A 14,092-nucleotide genomic window follows, 5' to 3' on the forward strand; every position below is an offset into this window, starting at 1 on the left:
ATGGTAAACATACATCGCAGAGTATCTGGATCAGTTTTGATTAAAAATTGTTTCACTGTGCCCATAAGCACACTCACATTTGTTGGATCATGTGCTCAAAGCATTCAGTGAAGTATGGCTCCAGTGCCTTAAATTTGATTAATTAGGAGCCCAGAAGCCTCAGCCCAACTGACAAGTAGATCTTAGGAGAGAAAGAGTATGTCACTTCAGCTTTTTCTCCTTGACAGATCCAAGGCTTTACCATCAAGGGGAAGCAGTTTGCCAAGGCCCGAGATTGTGCCTCTTCCTTCTCACCAGCAATTCTGATTGGCCTGGCCATGTCCCTGATCCTGCTGCTGGTGCTAGCCTATGCTCTGCACATGCTCATCTACCTGCGATATCTGGAGCGGCACTATGATTTTATCACCTCTCCGGCCCACTTCCCCCACTTGAAACCTCGAGATGCCGCAGAAGAGAAGGAGCTGCTGAGGAGCCAGGGAGTCGAGTGCTATGAACTGAGAAGCCAGCAGATCTGCAAAATTTATGTGTAACAGCACAGACCCCTCTTCCTCACGAAGTCCACAGTGGCCAATGAAAGGAGTGATTTCTGTTGTGTCCTCTTTGACTTATGATATAAAATTTTTACCTTATGGCTTGATTTTAAAAAAAAGGAAATACATGCAAAAAATACATTTTGGAGCGTCCACTGGCCTACTACTTGAGGCAATGAAAAAGTTATCCCAGGAACCCCACAGAAATAAATATGATTGTTGCCCCAAACGTACTTTGAAAGCAAAGGGGTATTTCAAATTAAGACAAAAAAAATTGCCAAAATTGCCAAATTGCTTGTGAGTGCAAGCCCTGTGTTGGGCTCCATGCTGTGTGTGGAGCCTACTAATAAACAAACAAACAAAACATTCACAGCTCAAGGCATAGTTAAAAAAAAAAAGCCAGAGAGTTTCTGTGACTGATCTACAAGGATCTCTTACCTCTTACCAAAGAACTGACATATTGCAGATCAGACACACAGGTCTGATTCTGCACATTGGTAAACTGCCTTGTGGGTGGAATTCACAGCCACCTTGCTGGGTCTCTTAATGAATATGAGCACATCTATTACAAAATAGAAGAAAATTGGAATAAGAATGCTAACTTTGGGAGAACTTAAACATCTTTAAGGATATTGAATTCCAAATTCCACTAAGTTTTTCTTGCTAGCAGAAACAATCATGTGAAATGAAGCTATTCTGACCTCACCAAAGGTAGTTACCTTGCCAGGGGATGTCAGTTTTCCTCAGTGTCTGTAGGCAATAGGAGTCACACTCTAGCATATCCCAGGGAACCAATCGCAAAGTCAAATATGGGAGAATAAAAATCACAAGGTTTTTCTAATTTATTCAACGAAAGAGTTGGAGGAATACATGAGGGGAATGGATTCTGCAGGTGCTAGCTCAGAGAGGGAAGTGTATAATTTTAGTTTGGGCTGAACTTTTTAAATAGGTTCTCTTACCGAATTTTGGGTTAAATATTCTGGTTTGAGCAGCTGGGAGTATTTCTGACATTTCACTCATCTGGTTGATTAAAATCTGGACTCAACAGTGACATGCACTACGTGAAATAGACCAGAAATTCATCAGTATAATATAGAGGAAGAAAATAAATTTAGCAATTTAGAGAATTGGGATGTGGGAATGGATTTATCATGTATGTCCTTCTCTCCATCCCCAAAACTATTTTCTGTGAAGGCCCAGAGGACACTTCTGTTGTCATAGCAGTGAACTGAAAAATACATTGGGAACATAGCACTAGCATTTTTGAAAAGTGCTCTAGTGGCTGTCCTCTGCAGGCTGTGGATGAAGGTAAGAGATACTTACTATTTGTGATTCCTTAGTCTCAGTGGGGATGCTAAGATCCTGGAGTGGCAGAGGTCAGATAGCAACATAGCAACCTTAAGGGACTGTAGGGCAGGAATGTTACTCAGGTTAGATCATGTTTGTTAATAGTAAAGTGATCTATGATACCTGTAGCAGGGCAGCCCATACAGTACTCATTCAACTGTATAATCATAATAAAATCAATCCTCATATAAAAATGCCTTATTTCACCCATCATGGTGGATTCCCAAAGTTGAGTCTGGTAATGACTCAATTAGACAGCTCTTAACTGAAAAGACCTCCTTAAAAAGGGTTTTTGGTTTCATATCTAATGTTGAGCATTATCATGAATAATTTTATGCTTGTCCATTAGGTGCCTTTTTTTTTGTATCACTTCAGGTAAAGAACTTATGCTATTTCCATAGATATTTTTATTATTAACCCATCAGGTATGTGATTATTGCCATGTAATTGTTAGTGCTGCAGGAGTAAGCCTAAGAGATGTTGGTTTTTCTGGGAAGTCTGGAACAATATGGCAATGTTTGACCTGAGTAGGAGTTGACTGGGAAGGTAATGTGGGAAGGACAGATGTGGCAGAAGGAAACATATATGCAAAGACTGGACTTTATCATGTGTGGAGAACTATGACTAAATTTCTGTGGGCAGGCACATAGAATGTATTTAAAGGAGTGAAAGAGAGATGGAGCTGGAAATGAAGAGGGGGAACAGGTCATTGTGCTCAACTAAAGCCTTATAATCTTGAGGCGATGGAGAGGCCCTTGAGGGGATTTCGGAAGATATGAAGCAAGAGGGTTGTGTGGCATATAAATGTGGGTAGAATAGAGACACATACACCATTTAGGAGATAATTGGAATCATTCAGATGAAAAATAATAGAACCTAAACTAAGACAATGGGGTGAGAGGAAAGAACAAGAAGAGGTATTTAGGAAGTTAGTTCAATAAATCTTGGGAACCAATTGGAAAGTCATAAATGACGTTAGGTATCTTATTTGGGTGCTGAGTGGATGGTAATATCAATTTCTGCAATCAGGGAGAAAGAGCAGAGGGTAGGAGCTTGAGATGGGAGATGCTTGTAGGCAAGGTCCTACAATAGAGGTCCAAGCAGGCAGTTTGGTATATGAATCTGGGGCAAAATAAAGAGGTCTGGACTAGAAATTTGGAAATGTAGCAGTTGCTTTCAGTGTCCTACCCATATTCCTGTATTGCATCCTGACCCATCTCCATTGTTAGTTACCGCCCTCTGAGGCTACTCTCCCTGTGTTCATGGCAGGCTGGAAGTGCTGAAGAATTAATTTCTCCCTGGGGCAGCCCTTATGGACTGACTCTCAGGAATTGTGAATAAACACCCCAGCTCATTTGTCCCTTGACTAGAATAATTCTAGGGTGTGTTTTACACCATTTCCTAGAGCGCCACAGCAGGACTTAGCTCTTTTGCCCATTGTGATATCGTGCTTGATAATGTTCACTTGATAAACTCCCTTCTCTTCCTTGCCTTACTTCCTTGCTCCCATAGTGATATTTCCTAATGATGTTGGCATTACCTCCAGAATAAGCTACTTGTGTTTAAATCTTTGTCTCAGGATCCGCTTCTCAGAAAATCCAAACTAAGACAAGCAGTAACAGGCAAACAGGGAAAGTTGACTGCATTTGAAAAATAGCTTATTTTTATAGCTTTTAAAAAAAAGCATAGTTATTAGAATGTAATGCCAAGAACCCTTCCAGGGCCATGGAAGAGACCTATATAAATGAGTGTGTGTGTGTGTGTGTGTGTGTGTGTGTGTGTGTATTTTTACAGAGATTTGACCTCATACACAATGGTGGACCCTGGCTAACCAGTCTGTGTGAGCTTGTTGTCACCAACTTGGGTGCTAAAACTTGCAGAGCAGACACTTGGAAAGGGAAAATGGATATAAAGTGGTGGAGAGCAGGGACAAGCTAGAATCCATGAAGAGGAGCTAAAACTGTAGGAATGAACTGGAACCTGTGTCCATTTTCACTGCCTCCAACGTTGATAAAGTAGTGTCCTTTGTCAAAACAAATGGCCCAGAGCTGAATGAATGGCCCAGGGATTGAAGATGTTGAAGAAAGATCCACGAGAAGCTGGAGCACCTGCCAGCCTGGGTGTTGCCGTGTGCCATCAAGGTGGGCCAGCAGGTAAATGATAATTTGCTTGAGCTACAAACGTACCTTGACTCCACCATTTGAAGGTTAAAAACAATATGGCTGCTGCTTCACTTCAGCCTTCTAAATCATGCAAATAGGTCTTCCTAATGTGGCCCACCTTAACCAGAAACATACAGGAAAATTAATTCTGGGAAACATAGTTTAGCTTAGCTATATTTTCCTTCCAGGCAAAATGAGCAGCCAGGTACCTTGCTAAAAGTCTTGTCCAGAGGGAGCATTTCCTTTTACCCTGTCCATCAAGGCTAACCTGGCATGGGTTATTAGTGTTATAGCCTCCCACTTTCAGGTTTTGCCTGCATATATTAAGTATAACCATCTGTAACCCAAGCTTGAGTTTTTTTCTTCCTTAGCAGCTTCTCAGAGAGGAATGCCCATTAGACCATAGGTATGAGTTGACAGAGAGAGACAACAGTTAGTAAGAGTGGGGGCATGGGCATCTAGGCTACTTCCTCATGCAGCTGACTTGTGCCTCAAAGACTTGGTTGAGCCTGCCTTCCATATACAACTTTCATTTGATGATGGATTGCTGCTGTTGTGAATGTCTAGCTGTGTGGGCTTGGTGAGTCAGATGACATTTATTTCATGATAGGCACCTCAGGCCACTTAGTAACTTGGTGGCCCATGGTCAGATGTTCAATCTGTACTAAGGTCAAGTAGAAAGTAAAAAAGCCAAAAGCTGTTTCTGAAAAGGAGAGTAGTTATCTTCATAGGATGGCATGGCTCTGCTGCAAAATTCTAAGGGTCCTCATTGTGATTCACTAATAGGGGCCTGTCACAGGCTCCATACAACATGCCTCTCCACCACTGACACTTTGAGCAGATTCTTTATGCACAACATCACAAAACTGCCACTTTTGCTCCTTGTTACTGTTAATTATATTTAGTTCTAGGGGAAGAGTACATAATCCCTAAACACTCGGTGTGTGTATGTTTGATGTAGACCCTGTGGTAAGAAGAATAATGCCTCTCCCTCATGGCTGTCCAAATTCTAACTCCTAGAACCTGTGAGTATGTTAGCTTTCATGGCAAAAGGGGCTTTGCAGATGTAATTAAGGGATTTAAGATGGGGGATTATCCCAGGTGGACCCAATGTAACCATAAAAGTTCTTTTAAGAGGAAAAGGGAGACAGGAAAGAGAGGGGAAGAGATGGATGTGACAACAGAAGTAGAAGTTAGAGTGATACAAGAAAGGCACTATAAACCAAGAATGTAGATGGACTCTAGAAGTAGGAAAATGCAAAGGAACAAATTCTCCCCTAGAGCCTCCAGAAGAAATGCATTTGATTCTAGCACTTCTGACCTCCAGAACCATCAGATAATAACTTTGTATTGCTTATAGCCACTGAGTTTGTGGCACTATGTCACAGTGTCAGTAGGAAACTCTGATGTGAAACTGGACCCAAAAGAAAAGGAAGTGCCTAAGCAGAGTCCTCTCTCTCTCTCTCTTTCTCAATCTCTCTCAATCTCTCACCGTGAATGCTTCCTTCCCTCCCCAGTCTCCATCATTCTCTGTAAGATTGGCTCTAGGAAAACTAATGAAGGATGGCGAGTGGGTCCTCATTGCAAGTCTTTTCCTTCTACCCCTTCTTCTGTGCCCTGTGTCCTTACGTAAGCCCCTGGCTACTTGAGGTCCCTACTAAGTGGTCCCTTTGTCCCATCAACTTCTTTCATCAAGCTTCCTTTTTAATTTTTTTTTTATTGCTTAGGATTTGAACTCTAATGGAAAAATGATTGTTAATTAGTGAAGCAGTGACTTACATTTTAAAATATATTTAAAACATATTTATGTTTTTGTAGTGTTTGTCTTTTGCATATTGTCTTAGCCTTATAAAGAATTACTCTAATGGGAGAAATGTCAGTGTTGTGGCAGGCCAATCTTAGGAATTTTGAAGCTATCAAATTACATCAGGTAGATGCTAATCTTTGTGCAGGACATTATCTGACCTTTATTGCTTATCCCTGATGCCCACCAATGTTTCCTGTTGTTGGGTCTGGCAGATTACAAAATCTTCAAAGGTTTGTGTCATTCAAGTACAAACTTGTGTTAGGGATATGATTTAGGATCCACCACCCATTGAAATGACTAAGTTTTCTTGTGTAGTTTGTTTGACTCTGAAGATATGGAGACATGACAGTGAGACATTTTCAGCTGCTCTATGTCTATATCTCTCAAAGCAGTGTTGCTGGTCTCAAGACTGGATATCCTGGATAAGTAGAGTTTGTGATCATGTCTCTAGAAGGACTGTGAGTTTATGCAGGAATGGGAGAGGTACTTAAAGAAGATGAACTTCCATCTTTATAGCCAAGGGATTTTAAGAGAAATAGTACACAAAAGAGATACTTTTTTTTGTACTTACTCTCTTTTTTATTTCAGTTTTATTGAAATATAATTGACATATAGCATTTTGTGAGTTTAAAGTATACAGTGTGTTGATTTGGTACTCTTTCATACTATGGAATGATTATCACCATAGTGTTAGCTAACACCTCCATCACGTCACATAATTACCATTTGTTTTTTGTGGTGAGAACAAATAGAATAAAAACACTTAGCAACTTTCAAGTATGTAATATAGTATTATTAGCTATAATAAACATGTACATTAGGTCCCCACGCTCTTTGAGTGAAGTCTTCTCTTAGACTATTAAAACCAGCTGTGTCTATTTTTCCAGCTTTTAGCCTCCAGTCTCACAACCTCCCAGTACACAGGTCAGCCTTGTGAGTCTATGCCCTGATTTTGGTCCTCTGTGTCCTGTGACTCATTATGTGACAGCAGGAAGCCAGTAGGGAAATGGAAAATAGATCTTATCCTTAGGTCTTAGAGCAGAGATGTACTAAGCTGCTGTTCCCCATCTCTTTTGTTAATAGACTCTACCCTGGGCTGGGGAGGCTATCTGTAGTAGATTGTTTGCAAAATTGCCTCTATTATTCCCCTCTTTTCATCTCTATCCCTTGTGATATCTCTTCCCTTAAAAAGTGGAATATGTTTATTTCCCCATCATTTGAATCTGGCCTGGCCTGATGATTTACCTAGGCCAATAGAAAGCAGCAGAAGTGATGCAGGCTGATTCTGAGCCTAAGCACCCACTTGTTCTGCTGGAATCCTGTTCAGTGTCCATGTAAACAATTATGTGGCAGAGCCTGCTAGAGAATGAGAGACCACCTGGAAGAGAGGTGAGCCATCTGAGCTGAGGCCATGCTAGACTAACCAGCCTCCAGCTGACCCAGCAGCTGACCATAGATGTCTAAGTGAGACTAACTGAGACTTGAAGAAGTGCCAAGCTGAATGAAGTCTGCCTAATTGCCCACCTGGGGAATTGTGAGCTGGAAAATGGTTGTTTTAGTCACTATGTCTTGGAGTGGTTTGTTATGCAGCCAAAACTTCCTAATTTGTCATCAAGGCTAGAAGTGCTCTCAAATTAGGAGTTAAATCCATGTCTGAATGATCATACCTACCACATAAAAGGAAAGAAAGAACAGAGGATGAAGCATATATGGAGGAGAAGAGAGATAAAAGAAAGAACATATAGTCATGCTGCTATTACTCTCAGCCCGTTCTGGTTATAATTCAGTTTCTTCTTCCACTAAATCCTTACAATGCAGGAGAAATCTTTTGTTTACAAGACTCAGAAACTCCCACCCTGCCTTAAGTACCTTAGTTTCAGGGGTATCTCATGGATCTCAAGGGTCTGGATCCCAAGACCTAGCCAGGCTGTCTTGAATGACTAAACCTGGGACTGGCATATAGTCTGGAATCAAGGAAGCTGCATCCTCTGCTTTGCAGTGTTTCCATCTCTTTCTCTTTGGTAGAAGATATTGCATCACTTCTGCCCATTTGTTTCACTTTTTCTCTTTTCAGTTCTCTGCTTGCACGTAGCTTTGACATGCCTATTCTGAAATAGCAGCCTCAGCCTCAAGTCTTCATGACCTTTTAGCTCACTTTCCATAAATTCAAATTCCCAATCAGAGAGAATCCAGTTGGTTCTCTGTGGTCCAGTTAGATATGCTTAAACAGTAATTGGCAGGGCCAATAAAAATACCCTTCTTTGGACACTGGGCAGACAAGCATCTTTTGTTAGAACCAGAGGATTGGAATGTCTACAGCTGGCAGGAGTCACCACCCTGAGTTTCTGGAACTCCTTTTCTGCAAGTCACCAATAGATTTTTACCTTTGTCTTTGAGTAGAAGATCAACTTCTGTATCCTTCCTTTGTGGAATATGAATGCTAATGATCCACAATTTCCTTTCTTAATCAGGCTGGGGCAGGGATTAGAACACTTTTCTTAGCCCAGCACCCTGCCTCTTATGCATTTATTGGTGCTCCCAAGATTCAGCATTTATAGCCTCTCCTTCGTATAAAACTAGCTTCTAGTGCCTATAATGTTCTATTCAGCACCTGCGTCTTTTTTTTTTATTCTATTCTATTCTATTTGTGTTTTGTTTTGTTTTATAACAGTCAAAATCTAAAAGGCTGCTGATTGACACACTCTCTAGTGGCAGTTTATAGTTACATAGATTTTATGGACTAGAAATTTTTCAAAAATAAATCTGGGTGTTGACATATGGTTACCAGGTCTATATTTTGCCACATAAGGTCATTACAAGCTCCCATATTCACTCATCATCATTTAATGTTGGATTGAAACATAGGAAATTGCTATTTTTGTAGGTCAAAAATGGTTGAATATTGGCAGTTTCCTGTGGTTCAGTGTGATATAGGAAATCATATTTTAACTTGAAAACTATTCAAAGGATATAATCTTAGAAAAAAGGATTAGCCTTTACAATGAATTTATTTAGCTTTATGAAGAATGTACTATACTTTCCTTAATTTTCTTGTTTCATGATGGACCATGAAAACTTCTTCATATATGGTGCTAGTTTTTGATGTGTCTTTAAACAATTTTTATTTCATTTCATTTCATTTCATTTCATTTCATTTCATTTCATTTCATTTCATTTCATTTCATTATAAGTTTTTATTTAAAGTCCAGTTAGTTAACACCATGTCTGTTTTTAAAACCCTGGTCTAGTCAAATATGTCTGTGTGATCCCCTAGCATCACTTTCATTCCTCAGAATGCTTTTTTCCTAGACTCTGAGGTAGGGTTCTGACCTACCCGTGCTTCAGAGTCATGCTCAAAGAAGTAGTCATGTTCTCTGAGATCTTCTCAAGCTGTTGGGTGAATCCTTCACTTGGGATCCCAACCTTGGGAATTTGGGAGACATGTTTGCAACACTGAGTTCATTGCCACATTCCCCCTCTTAGAGTAAATGGTCACATTTACAAAAGGAGTTTCCGTAACCTCCCATGGCTCCTCAATGAAATATGCAAACCGATTTTTCTATCAACTCTGTGGTAAAGATTCTTCCCTTTGGATTATTGTTTTTTTTTTTTTTTTTTGCACAACTTTTCTGTCATCTCTGACAACTCCCTCATCACCCTCTATTTCCTACCCAAGGGATCTTCATGTCTCTTATAAGCAAGGTCCAGACAGATTGTATAACAAACTAGCTTTGGCTATTAAAAACATCTTTTTAGCTCTTGGCACAACAAGCAAAACCACTCCTGATGAAAAGAAAGTCTCTCTCCCATATGGTTCTGTAAAGAAGTATGAGTTTCTGAATTTACTGTACATGTGAAAACAATAAACAATTTGCATTTCTTTCTTTTTCTAGTAATTCAAACTCTAACCTGAGGGTTTTTAAAGAATAGATTTAGTAATTTCTACATTGCACCATTTTCTGAAATATTAGTGATTCTCTCTGAAGTAACTAAGCCTCAGCCAAATGTTTCAGTTTATCTTTCTTTTTTTGTGAATCTGCAAATGCGTCAGAAAAACGTTTACTGTAATGTTAGAATGTGCATGTGTTGGCATTAAAAGTGTGGTTTTGTCCCTACGGGGACTCACATAGAAGCAAAATTATAGTTAATTCCTGGTATCTGTGGTAATGGGGAACAGACCGAGTTTGTACCAAATAATATTTGAAAAAGTTATTTTAGAAGTTAAGTTGAACCTTGTTCTTCACTAAACCTGCCAGAGATCCACAAGTAGTCCAGTTGTTCTTCTCTCCCCTGCTTGCTCAGCCAGAGTCTGGGGTGGAGAAACGGCCAGCAGAAAAGAAGGGTAGAATCAAAAGACTTATTCACAAATCTAAAGGTCATTCGATTTTCTCAACATGTTGACTACAGCTCATATGTGGGAGCTTTCTACTCCTTTGGTAAGGCGTCTTGTCCTACCTTATGATTTAATAGATGAATATCCACCAAAATTCATGTTAACTCCTTTCCAAATTCAGTTTTCAGTTAATAACTGAAAAAAGAAGTAGACAGTTTTCAGATAATTCTGAAGCCTTTTAAAGCTATTCTCTAAAGAATGGAAGATTTGAAATATAGCTGAATGGGAAGAATGCCACCACAGAACCATCTACTTCTAGCTAGTAGCCTGCAAGAAGAAGGTTTTTATTTTACCTGGTTCAGTCCCTGACCCTTTGGGAGAGGAGATGATAAACATGCTCTTTATGGAGTGACTCTTGGCTTCCGCACAGGTTTTCAGTAGACGGGGGGAGAGGGGGGCAGGGCCTCACTTAATCTGGATCTGCAGTATTTCCTGAATGTAAAGAACTCACATGCTTGCCAGGATAAGAGTGCATTGCACTCGTGGTGTCCAGATGTGATGCTCCAATGATGTAACCCATTCATTTGTTCTGGAACTATTATTGTTATCTGTTAAACAAGACTTAGAAAATGACTTACAGTTTTAAAAAATCACGGAGAATTTTGCAACTCTCTGCTACTCATAGCAGGAATCTTGACACAGGTCTACAAATGCTTTGGAGATATAGATAGATAGAGATAATATATATGTGATTATGAAATATATATGATTATGAAATATATGTATATGATTATGGTAGGGATAGGGGAAACCTTAACCTACTACATTAGAGGAATTCAAAATCAAAATGAAATGATGGTTTTAAATAAGGTTGGATGTCATAATTAGTCCCAGATGATTCCTTTGTAGTCAGGAAAGTTCTCCCAGACAGCCCCATTTCTTTGTTTGAATGTCAAAACTGAAACTGAATTAGGTTTCTGCCCTGTGTTCTCATACTCACAGTTTCTTTGGGACCTTACAGTGTAGGCCTTGTGAGATGGCCATTGAGACAAAAAGATCGTGTCCTCCATTATATGCTCTTTACAAGGCAGATATTATTGCAACAAACCTCTACAACCACAGAACTAAGGGTTTCTCCTTTCTTCTGGTTTTCTGTATTTGCTTTCGGGAATAGAAGACCTTGTTTCTATGGTTCCTATACTCAAGTGCCCATTGCCCTGGAGGAACAGGCCTAGTAGGTCTCAGGATGTCATTCAAATTTGCTGTGGGAAACCAGACCCATCACCAAATAAGGAGCTCTGATTCCCATGGAGATTACGAGGCAGATTAGGGAGAGGTGTCTTTAAGCAAATTTTGTTTGCCATGGAAAAACCAGGGAAAATCAAACAAAAGGTGACACAATTGATTGCCAAAGGGGCGTGTGTCTTTAGTCTTTTCCAAGAGACATCAGTTATTTCCTGATATTTCTAATAGAAAACTTGTCAGAATAAGTAAATTTGTTTCCAGTTTTGTCCTACTAACAAGTTTTGCCAATTAAATCATTTAAGTGGTTGTCATCAGTACAGAAAATGTAGACACACCCAGTCTTTTCCTATAAATGATTCCCCCAAATTTGCATTTATTTGTTTTTGGGATCCAAGCCTTGTTTTAAAAAATTTCAGAATATTTCCCTTTTAAATAGATGGATTAACACACACAATCTGTTTCTTCCTTACTCAGAGAAAACTAAGTTAATGATGCATTGCTTTTCCATCAGCTAGTACTTGATTCAGAGCAGGATGAAGCAGACCTTATCTCCATCGTGTGGATGGTGGATTTCTTAAAGTCCACATGACAATTAACAAAGACTAGAATAAGGCAGATTCATTTGTATTTAGAGTCAAGGAAATGATACTTATGTAATATTTGGGTAAATAAGCAGTGCTATTTCCTTCCTGTCTCTAGATCAACATATTCATTATATGTGCTTCTTAATTTCTAATTAGTAATATAATAAAATACAACCCATTTGTAATAAATGCAACGCATAGGAGACCAGTGAATCACGCTAAAACTAAGTTTTCCCGTGGCATAAAGATTGCCCATGACACCTAACTACTGGCTTTTTGGGAGAAAACTGGGGCTATTTCTGAGATCATGTGAAACGAAACCGGCCCTCAGTTAAAATGAGATATTTAGTAGACTAAGCAAAACACAGTTCCTCCTTTGAAATACCTGGATAATTGGTGAAATTCTCTACTTTTTTCTTTAGTGGATATAGAACCTAACCCTGCAATTTTGAAATAGATACAACTGTTTCACTTTCTGATATAAAAATATCTTATTTCTGTTTTTTTAGTCTCCCCATAATTTGTATTTTTCCCATAGGACATCTTGCTTTTATAGCTAATTTGAAAGAAATTATCAATATTGAACAACTAGCAAAATTTTCATCAGCAAACATTGATCAACCATCAAAATTGTCATCAGCTTGGCATTCTCTTATTAATGTCAAGGTGATATTGATTATGCAGTCAGGGATTATCAAATGCCTGAGTAGGAAAATAGCATCTAAATTATAGTTCATATCATAAATTATACTCATATTTTATTAATATTCATATATTTTATTAACATCACACATTTTTGATTTCAGTATCTGTGCTTATAAGCTCATATAGATTCACATGGCCCTTTTATTATATTTAATAATTTGTTGCTGGACCTGATTTCCCAGATACAACATTTTTTTGAGCTTAAGAGCACTAAAAAGTTGGTGTTAGAAGTATGAGAAACTGAGAAAGTCATTTAAATTAGTTTTATATTATTTAAGACTGCAAATGCTATAAGACAAAGTAAATATGAAATGTCTCTTATTAATGCGACATAGCATTTGTCATCCTTAAACTACTTATTTGTAATAAGTGATCTCTCATTTACTCATTCATTCATTTACTTATTTATTTGTTCATTTATTCAACAAATAGATATTAAGCACTTATTATACATCAAATACTCTGGTAGATGCTGAGACACATTAATGAGAAAATGTAGGTACAGGCCTTGCCTAGAGTCTGGTGGAATAGTAAGTAACATTTATTAAGCATCTAATCTCCAGTTACCTTGAGAATTTTGCTAATCCATGAATCTAACAGCTATTCAGTTATAATGTGGAATCTGTAATACTGGTGGTAGTCAGAGTGATGAAAGTCTTCCTATTTCTTGCCCACACCCTTTCACCTGGAGAGCAGAGGGCTGTGAAAGGGAACATGATGACAATGTTAGTGGAAGAGTAGGTAGCTGCTGGTGGTAGGAATGGGTTTATTTTTGTTGAAGGGTGAAGGTAGCTATATATGTGTGACGGGTACTATGAAGGTGCTGGTCATATTTAGATTAATGAAAAGCAAAGCTCAAATATCCTTGTCTTTCAGTGACTGAAGGAAAGTCAGCACCAGCTTGGAAAATAACAACTCCAGAAAAACACTTCTGAGGTCTTTTTGTTTTGAGGTCTTTGCATTTCTTTCCTTGCCTAAAAAATGTGTTTCCTCTGAGATCTCTTTATTGCATGGAATGAGGAGTAAAGGAGATTCCTTGAGGGCAATGAAATAAAGGAAGTCAGTTTTCTGAAGGGAATTCATGTGGTAATCCCTCTCTCATCTCTGGAATTCCTTGGGCTTGCCACTAAAGGAATGAGTAACAGTCTTGCACATAGTTGTGTTTCTAAGTGAGCAACTTATTTGGACATGCTGAGAACCGTCCTTGGTACAGAAGATAGGTTACAGGACTAAAGAGAGTAATGATAGATTATTTGATTAGATTTTAGTGCAGCATTCTTTTTGGGATTTGATGAACTATCACCTATGAAGTGAGTTACAGATATGTTAAGTTGTATGGACTTTCTGATCCATGGGTGGAAACAGACCATGAGAATTGA

At 38.8% G+C, this 14,092-nt stretch overlaps 1 protein-coding gene across 2 annotated transcripts in view; it reads left to right on the plus strand.

Moving 5' to 3' along the window:
* Positions 1–816, plus strand: part of LOC125935796 (V-type proton ATPase subunit S1-like protein) — a 40,451-nt gene extending 39,635 nt beyond the window's left edge. For both annotated transcript variants that reach the window (XM_049649747.1, XM_049649746.1), the window contains one exon: positions 228–816. In XM_049649747.1, the coding sequence (XP_049505704.1) occupies positions 228–530 (303 nt within the window). In that variant the 3' untranslated portion in view covers positions 531–816. The remainder of the gene's footprint in view (positions 1–227) is intronic.
* The last annotated feature ends 13,276 nt before the right edge of the window (positions 817–14,092 follow it).

This window comes from Panthera uncia (genome assembly GCF_023721935.1).
Source record: "Panthera uncia isolate 11264 chromosome A1 unlocalized genomic scaffold, Puncia_PCG_1.0 HiC_scaffold_17, whole genome shotgun sequence".
NCBI classification, from domain to species: domain Eukaryota; kingdom Metazoa; phylum Chordata; class Mammalia; order Carnivora; family Felidae; genus Panthera; species Panthera uncia.